The sequence below is a fragment of the Sciurus vulgaris genome (genome assembly GCF_902686455.1).
Source record: "Sciurus vulgaris genome assembly, chromosome: 9".
NCBI classification, from domain to species: Eukaryota; Metazoa; Chordata; class Mammalia; order Rodentia; family Sciuridae; genus Sciurus; species Sciurus vulgaris.
The window spans coordinates 130943798-130960044 of NC_136469.1; the positions used below are offsets into that span (position 1 = coordinate 130943798).

General features: G+C 33.3%; 1 protein-coding gene across 1 annotated transcript in view; it reads right to left on the reverse strand.

The window, feature by feature from the left end:
* The window catches only part of SLIT2 (slit guidance ligand 2), a 338311-nt gene that overhangs the window by 113050 nt on the left and 209014 nt on the right, over positions 1–16247 (reverse strand). Inside the window, 2 exon segments of the mRNA XM_079153098.1 lie at positions 2546–2617; positions 13903–13974. Of these exon segments, the coding sequence (XP_079009224.1) occupies positions 2546–2617; positions 13903–13974 (144 nt within the window).

A 16247-nucleotide genomic window follows, 5' to 3' on the forward strand; every position in this document is an offset into this window, starting at 1 on the left:
TTAAGAAAATATGAAGTAAACTCTATCTCTCAAATAGAATTCCATGAAATGTCAGTTCCTCATGATCACACGGTGCTGAACTGCTTCCCTGCTCTGGCTACCTGGGCTTCATTCACAATCTCTACACCATTTCCATCGGTGACCCAGAGTAAGTACCCATCTTTTCCTATTTGGCCCCAGTAGAGTTATAGGTGCATGCAATTGAAATAAAATAAACCCCCAAATATTGGGAATCTGAATTTTAATGTGACGTGAAGGATCCTATTCATTCATTTTTCCACATAGAAAGATAGTGCCTAAGGACTCAAAATGATAGCTTTTTCAGTGCTTTACCCAATATTGCCTTAATTTCTTTGCAAGCTAATTTTTCTAAAGGTCATTTAAAGTGTGAAGATTTTGAAAAGTTAATATATATTAAAATAATATCTGCTTGACTTTAAAAAAAATCAAAATAAAAAAATTACATCTCTTAAAAAGATATTCATATTTTCTCACATCATTTGGTAATTTAAATTATTTTCTTCAGCAAACGGGTTCTGGTCATGATGTATCTCTCTGAGACGTTAATGCCCTTAAGAGAGTTCCCATCATCTTGGAATCCTATTTTAATACCATGAACTATCACTCTTTGATTATTACTTTGTCATGTTTTGGTATACTTCATGATAATGGTTTTCACTAAAGTCAACTTTTATATATTTTGCTAAGATGACAAAACCAACGGAAAAGGTGATTATGTTTCCACATACTTACTACTTACAAAAATAATCATTTCAGTCAAGAGTAAGTAAATATATGGTTATTGTATCATGATCAAAGGACTTAAGCTAGCACAGTGCTTGGTTCTCCCTTCTCTCCCCACATACATATATAATGTAAATAAAGATATATGCTTAATACATATATAATATATGATTCCATAACTAATAAAGGTTAAAGAACATTTACTTAATAGCAAGAATAACAAGGTACTTCATGGGATTTATTTCACCCAAAATATTCAGCAAATTTTTCACATAGTGACTGGTATTATTTAAATATTTGGTTAGGAACACTGACTTATAACAGATTCTTTGACTTGATCAGCTGTGTTCCATGAAGTAACTTTGCCACCATCTCTTCATATATGAAGTTAAGTGACATTGTGAGTTTGACATCAGGGCACTACCATGAAATCATAGTTGCATTCTAATTATTCTGACTTTGAAATCACATTAGTGAGTTCCATATATTAAAAATGGCTCTGGTGTACAATTTTAAAAGTGACCTTATTACTAAAATGTACACTATAAGTGCTTTGAATGTTTTCCTTATAGAAAAATACTGTAAATAAAGGTGATCTCTCATGCAGTTAGAATCAGTAAATATTTTTATGTTTCACAATTTATTTAGATCAACTCATTTATCCATAAACCTTTAAAAATAGTAACTCAGTACATGACACAGCTAGAAATTTTACTCATTTACTTGCAATAAAAATAAAAATCACATAGAAAATATTGCTAACATAAGCCATTCTAAGTTGAAAGATTTTTTTTCAGAGTTTATTTTATGTCTTAAACTCAATGTAAAAGCAATGAATCCTTTCTTGAGGGGGAAGGTTTGGTTATTTCTGAACAAATTTCAACAAATGGACAAAAATTCAAAACCTTTTCACATTTAGTTCAATTTGGATTTCTGAATAATTCGCATCAAGGATGAAACAAAGTACTGGAAAATTTTTATATAGAAAAAATTTGTAAGTATATTTTAAAATCTAGAAATGTGAATCTCTTACACACAAAAAAAATTCCAGAAACGTACAGGTGGCATGAAGTGCTTTAGTAACTACAGTTTTCATTAATATTGTATTTTGCTAAAATTAGTAATTTATGAAAATTATTTTTACTAAGTCAAAATTCAATACAGATTACTTAGTTGCTTCTGATTTTGTCAGTTATGCCTACCAACCAAGGAAAGAGAGGATGCCAATTATAATTCAACTTTGTATGTTGTACATCACAAAGTCAGTAGTGGAGACTTTGAAATGAATCTAATGAGTGGCTTATTAAAATAAAAAGTAGATTTCAAAATGACCTTACAGGGACAATGTTGAGTTACCAGTCCAAGCAATTTTTTAAATGAGGAAGCGACTATTTCGTTGCACCATAACTAGAAAATATACCAACATATCAGTTACTATGAGGTTTACTTCTTGATGTTCTTGTTCCTTCAAAATTTATTTAATGTTAACATTTAGCAATTTGGGGAATTCTCACAAATCATGTGACTCCTGGGAGAATATTTTTATCATGAAGAGAACAATTTGAGTGGTATTACATAGGCAATTTTCTCTAAATGTATACACATGATAGGCAAAATTTTGCACACACATTTTTTGATTCTCTGTATTCACCATGAGTTATTTAAGGTGTCTCTCCAGGAGAACATTTTGACACATGGTTTTAAGCTAGCAGATAAGTCCCATATTACCACCCTTTTAAGACACAAAGCTCCTGTTAAACAAGTAAGAGAAAAAAAAAAAAAAAAAAAAAAGGATACTCACAGCACTTCTAGGTCCCGGAGAGCCCTGAATGCCCCATCCTCAATACAGCTGATTTGGTTGTAATCCAGTTGCCTGTTAAACAGATTAGAGGGATATATGTAAAAGGAATGAACAGTAGCAAAGGTAGGTGACAGTGACGGGAAGACTCCTGAAGGGTCTGTGAAGCCCTTGCTAACTGAAATGCTCTCACAGACACACTCACCTGCTTAAGAATGTCACAAGCCATTCTGGCCTCTCTCTACGCGGCAACTGAAATCTCTTTTTGTTCTGAACTGTCTGTGCAAATAGCAGCCCTTGGAAAGCTCCAGTAAATAATAACTGCACCTTATATTAAATGCCATAGGAATGCAATTTCATTACATCAAGAAAAGCTATCCATTAAGAGCTTTCAGCGTCATCTTGCTGAAACAATTTCATTAAGGTAAAGGACTGTAAATCACTTAATGTCACATGCACCCCCTCAGTGACCTAACAGAATCCATTTATCAGAGAAGCCCAGCTGCATGTTAATTTCACTATCCTTGGCAAGAAAAAGCAAGACTACTTTTAGGTTTCGTTCCTTTAAAAGCAGTCTCCCTTCCAGAACTCCAAATCAAGAAAGAGAAATGACATTCCATACATCTCCCTGCTATTCCCAACCAGGAATGCACTTTAGAAAGCTAGCAGTTGTTTTATATTAAGCTTCACTATTCTCACAAGTTGCATTCATTATCCCTATATGCAAATTCTCTGCAGCATAAATACAGCACACTTTTGAGTTAAGAAATTTTCAGAATTACATCACTGTCCAAGAAAACAAGTTTTAAGTATTAAGAAATTAATAAAAGTTTTATTTTTCTCTAAGATGCTACTCTCAGCCCAAAATAGTAAGAAACATACACTACAAATTGTTAAAAGACTACGTTAACTCTAATAAAAAGTTTAAATGCTGTATAGGTATATTCTAAATAATACATAATTCAAACAGTTGAATCTTCTCTAACAGTCTAAGTTCTCTGTGTTAAATTTTAAAACAGAAAAAAAAAAAAAAGAAAAAGAAAGAGGATGTTTCTACCTTGGCTAAGCTTGATTTTTTTTTTCCTGCTGTTTATTTTATGAATTAAAGACTTCCACATTCATCTAAAGAATCTACTTTGTTGAAATGAATAGTTAATACTAAATTTTATCTGTACTATCTACCCTTTTCCAAACAAGCAGTTGTTTAAATACAGTACCTTGAAGATTACAAAGATCATTATTCCTGTAAAGCAAAAGTTATTTTAATGCTTCACTTGAGATAGAAACAAAACATTTTATGAACTAGGTAAGTTGTCAGTTCTACATGCACTGCTGAGGGAATGCAGATGTGAAGGAGTAGGGTTATGATTGTCATGTGAACGAATCTCATTCTTGTTTCAAGTTTGAATTCACCAAAAGGGCTAATTCATATGTGAGGTCTTTTCTTGAAGAACTGTTTAAACATTGCCATAAAATAGAGATTTCCCTCACAAGACTACTGACTAAACCAATGATTTAATCTGGTGACTTTCAAAGGGCCCCTTCAGATTCCTTACTTTAGAAATTATGTACATAGAGAATGTCTCATGAAATATACATCTCATTTTTAAGAGGGTCTCCAGGAGACACAATCATATACAAGAATATCCTGATGTGATGCAAATGGTACATCCAGGACATGCAACATAAAAATAGGTGCACCCCGGAGAAGATACAATTTTATTGCTTTTATAAACGCAGACTTTCCCCAAATAATAGCTACCACTCATGCTACTGTAACAGCCTGAAACATTTCTACTTATTAGGAAGTAATGCAGAAGTATAATTTTATTTTCCAAGAAGACTTTTAAAGCCTCCTGATGTAATATGGCAGCTGTGGTTCCAAGAAAACACTTATAATCTGGAGCACTTTTGAGTTTTACAGATTAAATTCATTTACCAATTAAGTTAATAGCCTTTTTATTTTAAAGTGCTAAAATATATATATCTACACTAGTATTCTCTAACCTCTTGAACAATTTATCAAAGCCATTTAAATTAGAACAATGGCATGAAGTGTTACCCTTGACACACTACAAAAGAGAAATTGTTTCCAGACAAATTGGCAAAATCTTTTAATGCTATCAAATTTGCCTAATGCAGTCTCCAGGTTAATCTGTAAAAGGGTGAGCTGTATGTTTGCCCATATCTTATTATCCTTAGCTGTCAATGTATAAATCAGTGCTGACACAGCTTCTTCTAAATCATGCATACAATACACAAAGGGGAAGCTCTAGCATGCCGGAAAGCACTCAACCAAATCTTGTCCTACAAGGTCTAAAAGGCAAAATACTCTCCTTATACCAGAAGGTGCGCCTTTGCTTTAAACTGGCAATTCCAGCCCCCTATAGCATTATGCATGGCTACATACTGCACTTGACTCTTAGAAATCTAAACTCTATCCATGCTAAAACATTAACATTTAATTTGCACAGGGCCTTAAAACTCTTCCACATGCCATTGTAGCTCAGTTCACACAGCTTCTGAGAATAGAAGGTTTCTCATGAAGAGGTTACTCGTAAGAAAGAACAACCAAAATCAAACAAGTGAATAATTTTTTCATCAGTTGTTGGGTTTCGTGACAGAGGAATGTTTATGAAAGTGCTATGCCGGCCTGACTGCTGATGAGAAAATCTCTCCGCACAGACTTCCATTTCTCTGCATATGGTTCAAGATAAACAGTGTCAAAGCTGTGCAAAAGTGTAATTGATTTCAAGGTTTCTGGACTCTTTTCCCGCACCTTGTTTCTCTCACCCTGCTCAAGTCCTTCTCTATTACTTTTCAAGCCCTGGTACTTGTGCTTCCTATAAACAGGAAAGGATCTGTTCTCAGCCATGCAACTAATGACAGGCTGACTTTCTTTAGATGTGATTTCCAATTGTGGCCTGAAGTTATTCTGAATTAAGGAAGTTACAAGAGGAGTCTTTTTATACCCACTTCTCCAAAAATAGTATTCCAATATTCAGTCGGGCAGAGAGTAAACTTGTGGAATTCAGTTCCTAAAGGTGTTAAGTACAGCAGGGGCCATGATAGGACACTTTCCTGGCACAGGGTTACTCGCCAAGGGGAAGGAAGTTAGCCTTTTCTTATTTTCTAGAGAGAAAAAATCTTCTCTCATTCTAAGTGATTCCTTTCTGATCTTCAGTCAGAAGACAGTCAAAGACTATGGTTTTCTTCCTTATTTCTTGCCTCCAACCCTCCCCTATACTTCTGTTCAGATTCAGAATTTCCTTTCTATTTGATCTTTCACCGACCTCATTTGTGAATTTGTGTTTTGAAGCACTACCTTAATCTCATGAAAATGATGAGGTTTAAAAGAATTATCTTCCTGATCTTGGTAAGTATTAATATTTTACAATTCTCTTTTCAGTGGTGGGAGGAAGATGGTCTGATGCTCTGGGAAGCTCTAGAATGCTCGCTTTGATTTTTCCCACCACTGGTAAACTTAGTCTTAGACAAAGCAGTTTGCTGACTGATCCCCAATGTTAAGTGATATCCCTCTATGTCTCACATGTGAACTTTCTCAAGTTGATCTGATTTTCTTTAATACTAAAAATAATTTGGCCTGGTTTCAGAATTTGATTTACTCTAGTTATAGGAGACAATATATAATGTTTCTAAATGAAGTTTTTAAAATAGATATATTAAGTGACAAAAAGATTAAATATATGCTTATTTGACATCCTGAAAAACATAGTCAAAATATTATGTTCCATTAATGTTCTCTTTTCATCCAAAAAATTTGAATTCCATACTGTGCTTGAGTTATACATATAAAACTGTTCTATGTTAATTTCACTTGTTTGTGTGTCTACCTGTAACAAATTTATATGTTGGTGCAGCATCCGGTGAATAAAATCTATTATTATCACTTTCTTTTTATGAAAATCAGAACATGAAAAAATATACTCAACTGTGAAACAACACATAACTTAACAATTCTTAATAATGTCTAAGCTAAACAGGATCTGTCTCAGTGTCTCAAAATTATTATGACTATAATTCATTTTTGTTATATTTTGGTTGGGTTTTAGTAATATAAATACTTCAGTTCATATTCATGTTACTTTTGTAATATAAAACATCACAATATTTTAGTTGACTTAAAACACATCAATGTGGTTAGAATCAATGAAGGAACAACAACATTTCGATTGGTATTGAAGAAACCAAAATCACAAGGGAGAGAGAAAAAAATGTTGTTAAAGATATGGATGCAATCTCTTCTATTTGTTTTCTGTGTGTATTAAATTCAAGTCAATATAAGTTCCTAAATATACACATCTTATGCCAATGCTACTTTTAAGGAGTAACCCAAAGTATAAATTATAACATATAGAAAGTACAAAGTAATATAAAATGACCCATATAAATGAACATTCTAAATATAAATTTTAGCAAGCCACATCATTTCTCTCAGCATAAAAGCACATCAACATTAACCTGTGAATTGGGGGAACAAATAATCAAGGTAAAGAATATTCTGAGAAACCAAAATAATTTATATTATCTGAGAATTTAATTCTTTTTATAATCTTTCAGGAAATTTTTTTTTTATCTCATAGGAAATAGATATCTCAGTTTTTATTAAAATACTCTAGTATAAAGTTCTATCTGTGGGAAGGAGCAAAAGATGGGCCTAACAGAAATGGGGGAAAGATAAGCAGGTTGACATTCAGATTTTAGACAGATGAAAATGAAGCTCATCGGTGTTCCACAGCTTATATTTGGCAGGTAGCAAGTATTTTGTTAAGTTTTGGTTGTAATTTAGATCTATGCATTTCCAAAGCCCATACTCAGTACCCAAATGGTTGGAAAAATAAACTCAGGAGGTTCTCAGTTCTTCAAATGATGATGATCATGTTTCAAGGAAGAGCCCAACAGATAAAAAAAACTTCAGAATTTCAGAGAAGGAAGAGATTACTCTAGGCTGAACTAATTCTAAGTGAAGGAGAAAAAAAGTGATTCTTAAAAAATGATAGAATCCAGGTAGACAGAAAATGAAGTGGGTATTATGGTATCTGTGCAGATTCAATGGGAGCAGAAGTTGGAAGCCTAAGATGACAATATAGTACTCAGAAAAAGTCACTACTCTCTCAGGGAAGAGTCCGTATGCTGATAGACTCTCCTGCACTTGGACAACCTTCTTTTATGTTCCCAGGGCCTATAACAAAGGTGTGTTTTAATCAGCTGGATTATTGTGAAGGAGGCAGAAGTGGGATGAAAATTGATGTCCATGGAAAAACTTCTGGCATCTTTGTTATCTTATGAGAATATACCCTGGACACCAAAATTCAATGATCAGGTTATTGTAATAGTTCAGAGGTATCAATCATGCAGATTGGTGCTGGAAAATCAAGAAATCTAAATGTCCTTTTCCTGTCCCATAGGACAACATGGCAGTCACAGTAATACCAGTTCCTCTTTTATAAGTAAGTGCATTGGATTTCCAAATACTTGGTTAATCCTGTTTCATTTGTTTTGTTTTGTTGTAGAAGACATTTAATAAGATACATTGTATGCATTATGTTTTTATAAGAGAAACATTGCCAAAGAAAAATCCACATAAAGGATTCTGGAGACAAAGCAAAATGCAAAGGTCAGGACGTTATTGGAAGATGACTTCACCCTGATTGAGAATTACCACATTTCAGAATGTGATTATGAAGTGAAGGCAAACCAGGCAAATTACAGAACCATGGACAGTTCCCATAGTATTGAGAGGGGCATCTGCTGAATTGCTGAATTTTTTTTTTTTTTTAAGTTCCCAAGACAACTTTTGGTTGTCTTTCAGATTCACAGGAAGCATTCTGGATGTTATGGGGTGTGGAGGACTTGCCCCTATAAGATAAAATCCATCTTAATTTGCTAGCTCCGTAAATGAAGTGCCATTTCTACACATTTGCTTAGAAGGTTCTATGCCCTGTTGAAGACCCATGGCATTTAATCTAAGACTAAGAACAGTGAGCTCTGTACACAAACAAGCACCATTTCAAAGTTGTTGTAGCCTCAGGCTTACTGAAAATAGTGTAGAAAAGGCCTTTGGAAAGAGAAGTTATAATGTCCACTGATAATCGATAAACATTATTTTCATAAGGAAGAGATATAATGAATTAAACATGAAAACTGATTAAAGCAGACATTTTGCAATTATGACAACTTACATGATAGAGGTACATGAAGCCTTCCATTTGCATAGGAAATTTTTACATATACTCTTCTCTTACATATGGATTCTATATTAATTGAAAAACTCTTACTCCCTTATCATCAAAAATTATGTAAATGTTATTGAAGAGGAACTAGAAAAGATATACTTCAAAACTAGAAAAGTATAAAAATATAATGAAATATATATATTTGTACTTGAAATACAGTTGTGAATTTTTCTATAGGTTTTAACAGATTAATCAAAAAGAAATAACAACAAAAACAATAATACTTATGATGATGAGGAGGAGGAGGAAGAGGAAGAGGAAGAGGAGATGATGACACAGTTCCAGCAGAAAAAAATATATAGATTTCTAAGTAGTGGATAGAGTTTCATAAAAACACGTTACAGAGATTCACTCGCTCCTGTTTGCTGAACCTTGTTATTGCTAATAAACATTGCATCACTAACTGCATGATTTCTTTCCTAAAATGTCATGGCCATACATCTTTTTGTCCAAACGATATCATGACTTACCCCAAGAGAACCATGCTGAATCATCTTTTGACTTAAATCTTTGTCTATACATTACACGTGTCTACACGTGAAGAAAGAATAATGTTTATTTCCCCCAACTTATTTTTCTTACCAAACATTATTTATCCTGAAAAAAGAAAGATTCATAACAGTTTTAGGGTTAATGAAATTGGGATGAGGCAAGCAAATGGGAAAGGTATATATTTATTCATTATCAGGGTGTGATACAGGTTTGGTCCACAGAGCACACTTTGAAGATGTAGCACAAAATGAAAGAAGAAAAGTGCAGGCTTCGTTGACTTTACAGGGTGCATAAAATAATTCTTACTGGAACTTAATTATTTAAGTATTCATAAGGAACTCATTAAAAAACTAAAAGTAAAAAGTAAGTTAAGCTCTGTCTTTGTGATGTGACTAAAATTTACAATATGTTTACTTTTAAAGTTTATTTGTGCTTTTACTTTTTTTGGAAATCCTGAGATTGTTTTTTTTTTCTTTTTTTTAAAGTTTTAATTTCTGAAAATTTATGTACTATATATATATATATATCCTTTAGACATATATATATCCTTTAGACATTAGCAAGTTTGTGTGAGGATAGAAAACTGCAGAATGTAATCATCAGAAAAATTCATGGTAATAAAAGAGAAAACACATCTTGTAAATTTCTGATATTATGCCTTTTCTTATCAGGTCATATCACTTATAAAGCAAAGGACATTACAAAGACAAGAAGTTATAAACCTTGATTTTGACCTATTTTGATACATCCAATATATACTTCAAGAATAAACTGGCAAGTTTCAGTAACAAAGCAAGATTGAATATGAATATTCTCTAAAATGATTAAATTAAATGGGAATAACTAAGGAATACTTGAAAACGAATCAGTGCACAACGTAACGTCTTCCTTCAGGATTCAATTAGGAGGCAGCAACAGCTTCATTCATTGCATCCATGTTGAATCTTTTAAATACGTATATGAAGTTCCTGCAGAAAAGTCCTATAAACACTGATTATTATTTTGGTGAGGCAACAGTTGGTAATGATATGGCATCAGTACTTTGGTTAATAAATTGTGACTAACAAAATAGATGGGAAAATGCTGCTAATATCTTAAAAATTGTTTAATCACTTGATATTTTAATATGGTCTTGTTATTCCATCTTACTCGAGGGGAAAAAAAACAGTGGCTTAAACTGTGGCTGGAGAAAATAAAGGTAACAAAATAAAATATAAAAGGGTTTTAATCCAGTTAAGAAATTAATAGAGATAAGCAAAAAGTTATGGGAAGTCCTCCCAGGAAATGCTTAAGGGCAAGATAAATGCCCATCTGCCTAGAATAGTTTTAGTGTGGCTTCCCTGGAGGAAAGGGAGTAAAATCTGCTAATCTGCAACATTTGCACAGCATCAATTTCATGTTGTCACGATGCTGCCTTGAGCATATTAGCCAATCTACAAGATTAAAGCAAGTGCTTCCCGTAGAAATCTTGTGGGTAACTGGAATTTGCTCTGAATAAGGCCTGAATGTGGTAAATTCAATAAACCAGCTAGAGTGGATCAGACTGGACTTTTTGATAGTGCTATACCTAAAATGGTCTTGACACAGCAAAAGCACATCTTCCTGCCATCCAGTCTGTTCTTTCTTCTTCCTCTTTCCTCTTTTTTTTCTCTGAATTACTATGTACTGGAGCTACCACAGCACTACTCAGGGTGGTCAACTTGGAAATCCAAGCACTGGCATGATAAATAGGACACAGCACTCTTCCACCATCTCATACTGGACAAGGGTCATATATTAGTGATATTTTGGTGAATCGTTATGTGATGATTTGTAGTTATTACTGTATTTGATAACAATGTGAAATAAACTTTACTCAGCGTCTTGACACATATCACTCTTAAGTTTGAATAATAACTCTAAACTTGAAAGCACAACCTATGAGATCAGAACTGTTTTGCTTTTTGTTTTTTTAAACAATGTAGTTTGGACTATATTTTAGTATAGAAAAAGGGGCCTATAATGTTTTAGGTACCATCTTCGAAAAACAAGTCTATTAATGCATTGTGAGACTTTGATGTCACCTGTGTTGTCTTTTATGTTGTTGCATGGATATCAATGAGGGGGCAATTCTTTTGGCTATCATCATTCAGGATCGACACATTTTCTTAGGCTTCTTTTCTTCCACAGCAACATGTACCCCCAGATTTGAAATTAGTTGAGATCTGCTCTAGTCATTATCCCCATATTCAAATCCCTATGTTCTCCCCACCGCTGCTATTTAGAAGCCATGCTGCTTTGCTTTAAAAAAGATAATGGTCACATTCAATTTCTCATAACACAGACACACACCACTGAACTTTGTTTTTTATCTTCCAATCTGATCAATATTTTGAAATCAGACCTTGGCCGGCCTCTTCAAATATTCCAACTTTCTCAATACACCTTTACCTACTATTCCTCACCAATACACAATATAAGTCATTTTCCTTAGATTGATTTATATTTCTTTCATAAACTCTTTCTCCAAACATTCACTTATGACTTCAAGCAATGCTTTTATCTTTTTTGTTTTTTTTCTTCAGCCCCTACAGCACTTAACACCTTGTTTATAAATCAGGACCGTGTGTGTATTAATTCAGTACCTTCTAACATACTTTTGGTTTTCCAATTTTTAACTCTGTGTCTGATTGATTCATAACAAAATAATCATACCCATTCCTAATGCTGCAATTCATCTTATGGTCTACTTTCCTACCTCCTTACTATACATTTTTTCAGGGATATCTTCTAGCAGTTGATTAGTTGACTATCTGCAGAATATCTGCCCTTCCCACGGCATGTAACTGTTTTGAAATGTCTTTCACATATTTTATTTGCCTAATAACCACAACAAACCCAAGAAACTATCATATTCATTTTATAAAAAAAAAAAAAAAACAAAAACAAAAGCTCAATGAAGTTGATGGGTTCACAAATGCAAATTGATACTAAAATATTCTGAGACTCTAATCCTAAATTCATCTCATGATGAATTCATATATAATCACTGTTTTTAAATTTGGGAAAACTCATGCATGCAAAACAAAAATGATTTAAAATATTCCTTCCTCAAAGCGATTGACTACCATCTCATTTCCCCCCTTTAATCTCTTATCTTGTTTTAAAGGCTAAATGAAGAGGACATATGGAAAAATTTCCGCTAACTGGCCCTCCTCCCAAATGTAGACTTAAATATGGGAGAAAGACTTCTGTAGATTTGGATTCTCTGAACATCTTGTCTAAGAATATTAAAGGCCACTGTTTTAAGAACTTAAATGTAATATTTCTATAAGATTGCAAAATATATTACCAAGGGACAATTGTAGTCACGGCTATATTTGACAACAACACATGGAAGCATGAGTAGGTCTACCTAGTCCTTATGTTGATCTAACCAGACAGAGACAGATTTAAGCATCCTACCTCACTGAATCTACCTTAAGTCTTCCAAGCCCTGACTGGCAAAGATAAAAAAGAGGGCAAATGAAATCCTTTTAACTTGAGTGCTCATAAAAACCTAGGGTCATGATTTTAATGGCTATATACATTTATACCTACAAGCCTGTAGTTTTTAGTTGTCACCTGTACATTTAGAAAGTACAAGTTTAATACACAACCCATTTATATTGAGGAGAAGATGTAAAGGCAGAAATCAGTAGCTTCATAAACAGCCATCTTCCTTGACAGGGGAAAACATCTGTCTCACTTTTGCTACTGGAAAAATAGTACTGGATCCCACCATGGAGAATTCTGAATATAAGTTCATTCTTGAAAAAGTGCCTGCCCTGTTTATTACTCGCTAAGAAATATTGGATTGCTGATAGTTAATCTTAGCACACAGGGGTTCCCGCTACTACATTTCAAACTAATGTAAAAGCTAAGAAGATATTTTATGTCCTAGAATTCACAGTCAACTGAAAACCATCATTTCTAAAGACTAATATGGCAATTTAAAATTTATAAAGATATATATTGACAATATTAGAAATGTCATTGAGATCTTAAATCTGATATATACCTTAAGAGCTATAAGCACTTAGAAAACATCTCTACACAAGAAACCAAATTAAAGATTTATCAAAGAAAAATATAGACATATACTCTTCTTTTTTATTTTAAAAGAGCATATACACATATTCTTTCATGAAAAATAGAGAAAGATAATTTTCAAACTTTTGGCATTTAATGAAAATGGTGATCAAAAATCTCTAGAAAAATTGTAGGTTATATGTATCTCTAAAAAGAAAATACTATCTACTCTGCCTAGAAAAAAATAGCTCGTGTTCTGTACTTCCAGTAAATACCAATACCAACTGCAAAAGAAGAGACTGTAGGAAGTTGGCAGGAAAAGAGAAAATATGTTGTAAATATATTTTTATCAAATCATTTCATTAGTTCTTAATGACTTCAATTTCCAGACATCTTCCAAATTAGAATCTTTTCAAATAGCAACAATTCAAAATTATGTTACAATGTATACTGTGTAAGAATAAATGTATATAAGGTTTTCACCAATTTTTTAGAGTTTAAAATAAATTTATCTTCAAAAACAGATGTTACTGAAAAAAATTTAAAAATACATATACTTACAAATTTTTAATATCAACTGCCCCACGGAAGGCCTTCCTTGGAATTGCCTGGATTTGGTTTTCACTCAGATCACTAAAAATAACAACAAAGAAAGAGATCAAGTTATAAAATATAATATTAAAATTATTTTCACCAAAGTGTTTGAAAAGTGCTAGGACATCCAGGATAAAAAGACCTGAAAAGATCATTAATAAATGCACAGCAATAGATGCTCTTTCCAATACACATATTTTACATTTGTAATATAAACTGAAGGTTAGAGTAAGTAGTTTATTGAAGTGTACCTTCAGATCTTTAATTTTATAATAAATTATAAAATATGATACTTCAATAGAAAATTTGCTCCAATTCTGAATAATAAAATATTTCTTTAAAACAAAGTTAATTTTTTATAAGTCAGTTTCTGGATTTTGAAGTTTTAGTATTTCTTACCGCTTCAACATCAGTGACATAACTTACAAAGAACATAGGAAAGCTGCCCACTTTGACTTCCTCCTTCCAGAAGGGTGGGTACCAATTGATACACCCTGAACAGGATGATTAAGTTTTCAAGGCACTTTAAGTAATCTTGGAAATGGAACATGGCAGCACCAGCCCAACAATAAAATGAAGTTCTACGTGAAATATTAATAGTAGGTTGATTTAAAACCTTCTTTAAATAATTCCATTATAGCCATAAACACAGACTATCTATATCTGCATTTTAATTTAATTGAAAAATATATTTTAATCAAGGAGAAAAGCACTCTCTGAGTTGGAATGAGAAGTTTGCAAAACTCACTCAGCTCATGAGGTGAATCATTATTTTTCTTCAAAGAGTTCCGAGGCAATTCTATCAATTCATATAGTATTATTAGCTTTAATGAGTAGGATAAAAATACACATGCAAAAAAATGCCACTGAAAACAGAAAATTATCTTTTAGCTTTAAATAACATTAGCACAGAGCAGAAACTTGAAATAACAGCTCAATGATTAATATAACTACAGTAGTAATGATGATGATATTAAGATTATCTTTAAAATTCTACAGATCACTAATTCTCACAAAGAAAGATGAAGTGACTGACCACAGGTGCACAGCAGATAGAATCAGAACCCTCTTCCAATATGTGCAAGCACATGGACAGATTCATCCACATCCTTTCCCCCAAAGCTGCCAATGACCACAGCCTGTAGTTCACATACTGGTAGCCACGCAAGGAAGAGAGATAATTGGCAGACACAGAGATTTAGTGTGTGGTCTTGACCTCATTAGCACCAAGTTTTTAACTGAAATTTGCATTTATATCTTGATAGCCTCCCTGTTCAAATAAAAATGTTTGCTAAGCAATCTGTAAAGGAGTAAATGTTAGTCTACTTAAAGACAGAAGGTCTTTAACCAAAAGGAAAAAAAAAAAAAAAAAGTCATACTTCAGTTCAAGGATAAATTTACAAAATGTGCTTTTGTAGGAGTTAAGGTAGACATTCATTTCCTAAGTGATATAGCCTGTTACTGCTTTTCAATAGTTTAGTACATCCCTAAGAGTAATAACACTTCATTTCCTCAAAAATTGCTTATTTCTCCAGCTTGTCATTGATTCAGACTGACTGACTTCCTTTTTAAAATTATATTTAGTTAAGAATATTTAACAGAATATATTTAAAAGCCTTCATGGCAGAAACAGTAATCAAAGGACACTATGGAACAAAGAGAAAGAAAGAGAAATTGGAGAAAGAAAAGTCAGAAAGTAATAAGAAATGAAGGGACAGAAAAGATAGGATTTAAGCAAATATAAATTCATAATGTTCCTTGCAAACCATTAGTCGTGTTTTGACTGTTGTGTCCCAGCCAAGTTCATGTTTTCTAATCATTTCCCCCTACATCTTAGAGGAAGAGTGCTTCGCAGAGCAAGAAGGTGAATAAAAATGGGAAAGGTGTTTGCTTTAGAGGATGCCTGCTCCCAGCTTCTGCAACCTTGCTGTCTCCATGGCTGGGGCCACTGCATTTCTCGCCTGCAGGTCAGTTCCACTGTTTCCAGGCACAGTCTTATCCTGGAGTCCTGTTCTCAACTGGGGTCCTGGCAGTGGGAGGAGAGTCAGGGAGTGGCTTTAGGCTGTTCACTGAGGAACGCTGAAATTCAGTCAGAACACCATTTCTTCTGAATTTGATTTTCGTCTTCTAAAGATTACCTTTTGCAGAATCCCAGGGCTATAAAATAACTTTCTCTGGCTAATACCAATTTTTCCTTTTTCACAAGAGTGTGAGAGCCGATCAGGCTCAAAGCTGATTCCCTTAAGGTTAATGCTTTATGTGTGGTTGTCCCATGAGTAGACAACTCTCCAGACCATGCTATGGGCTCTCAG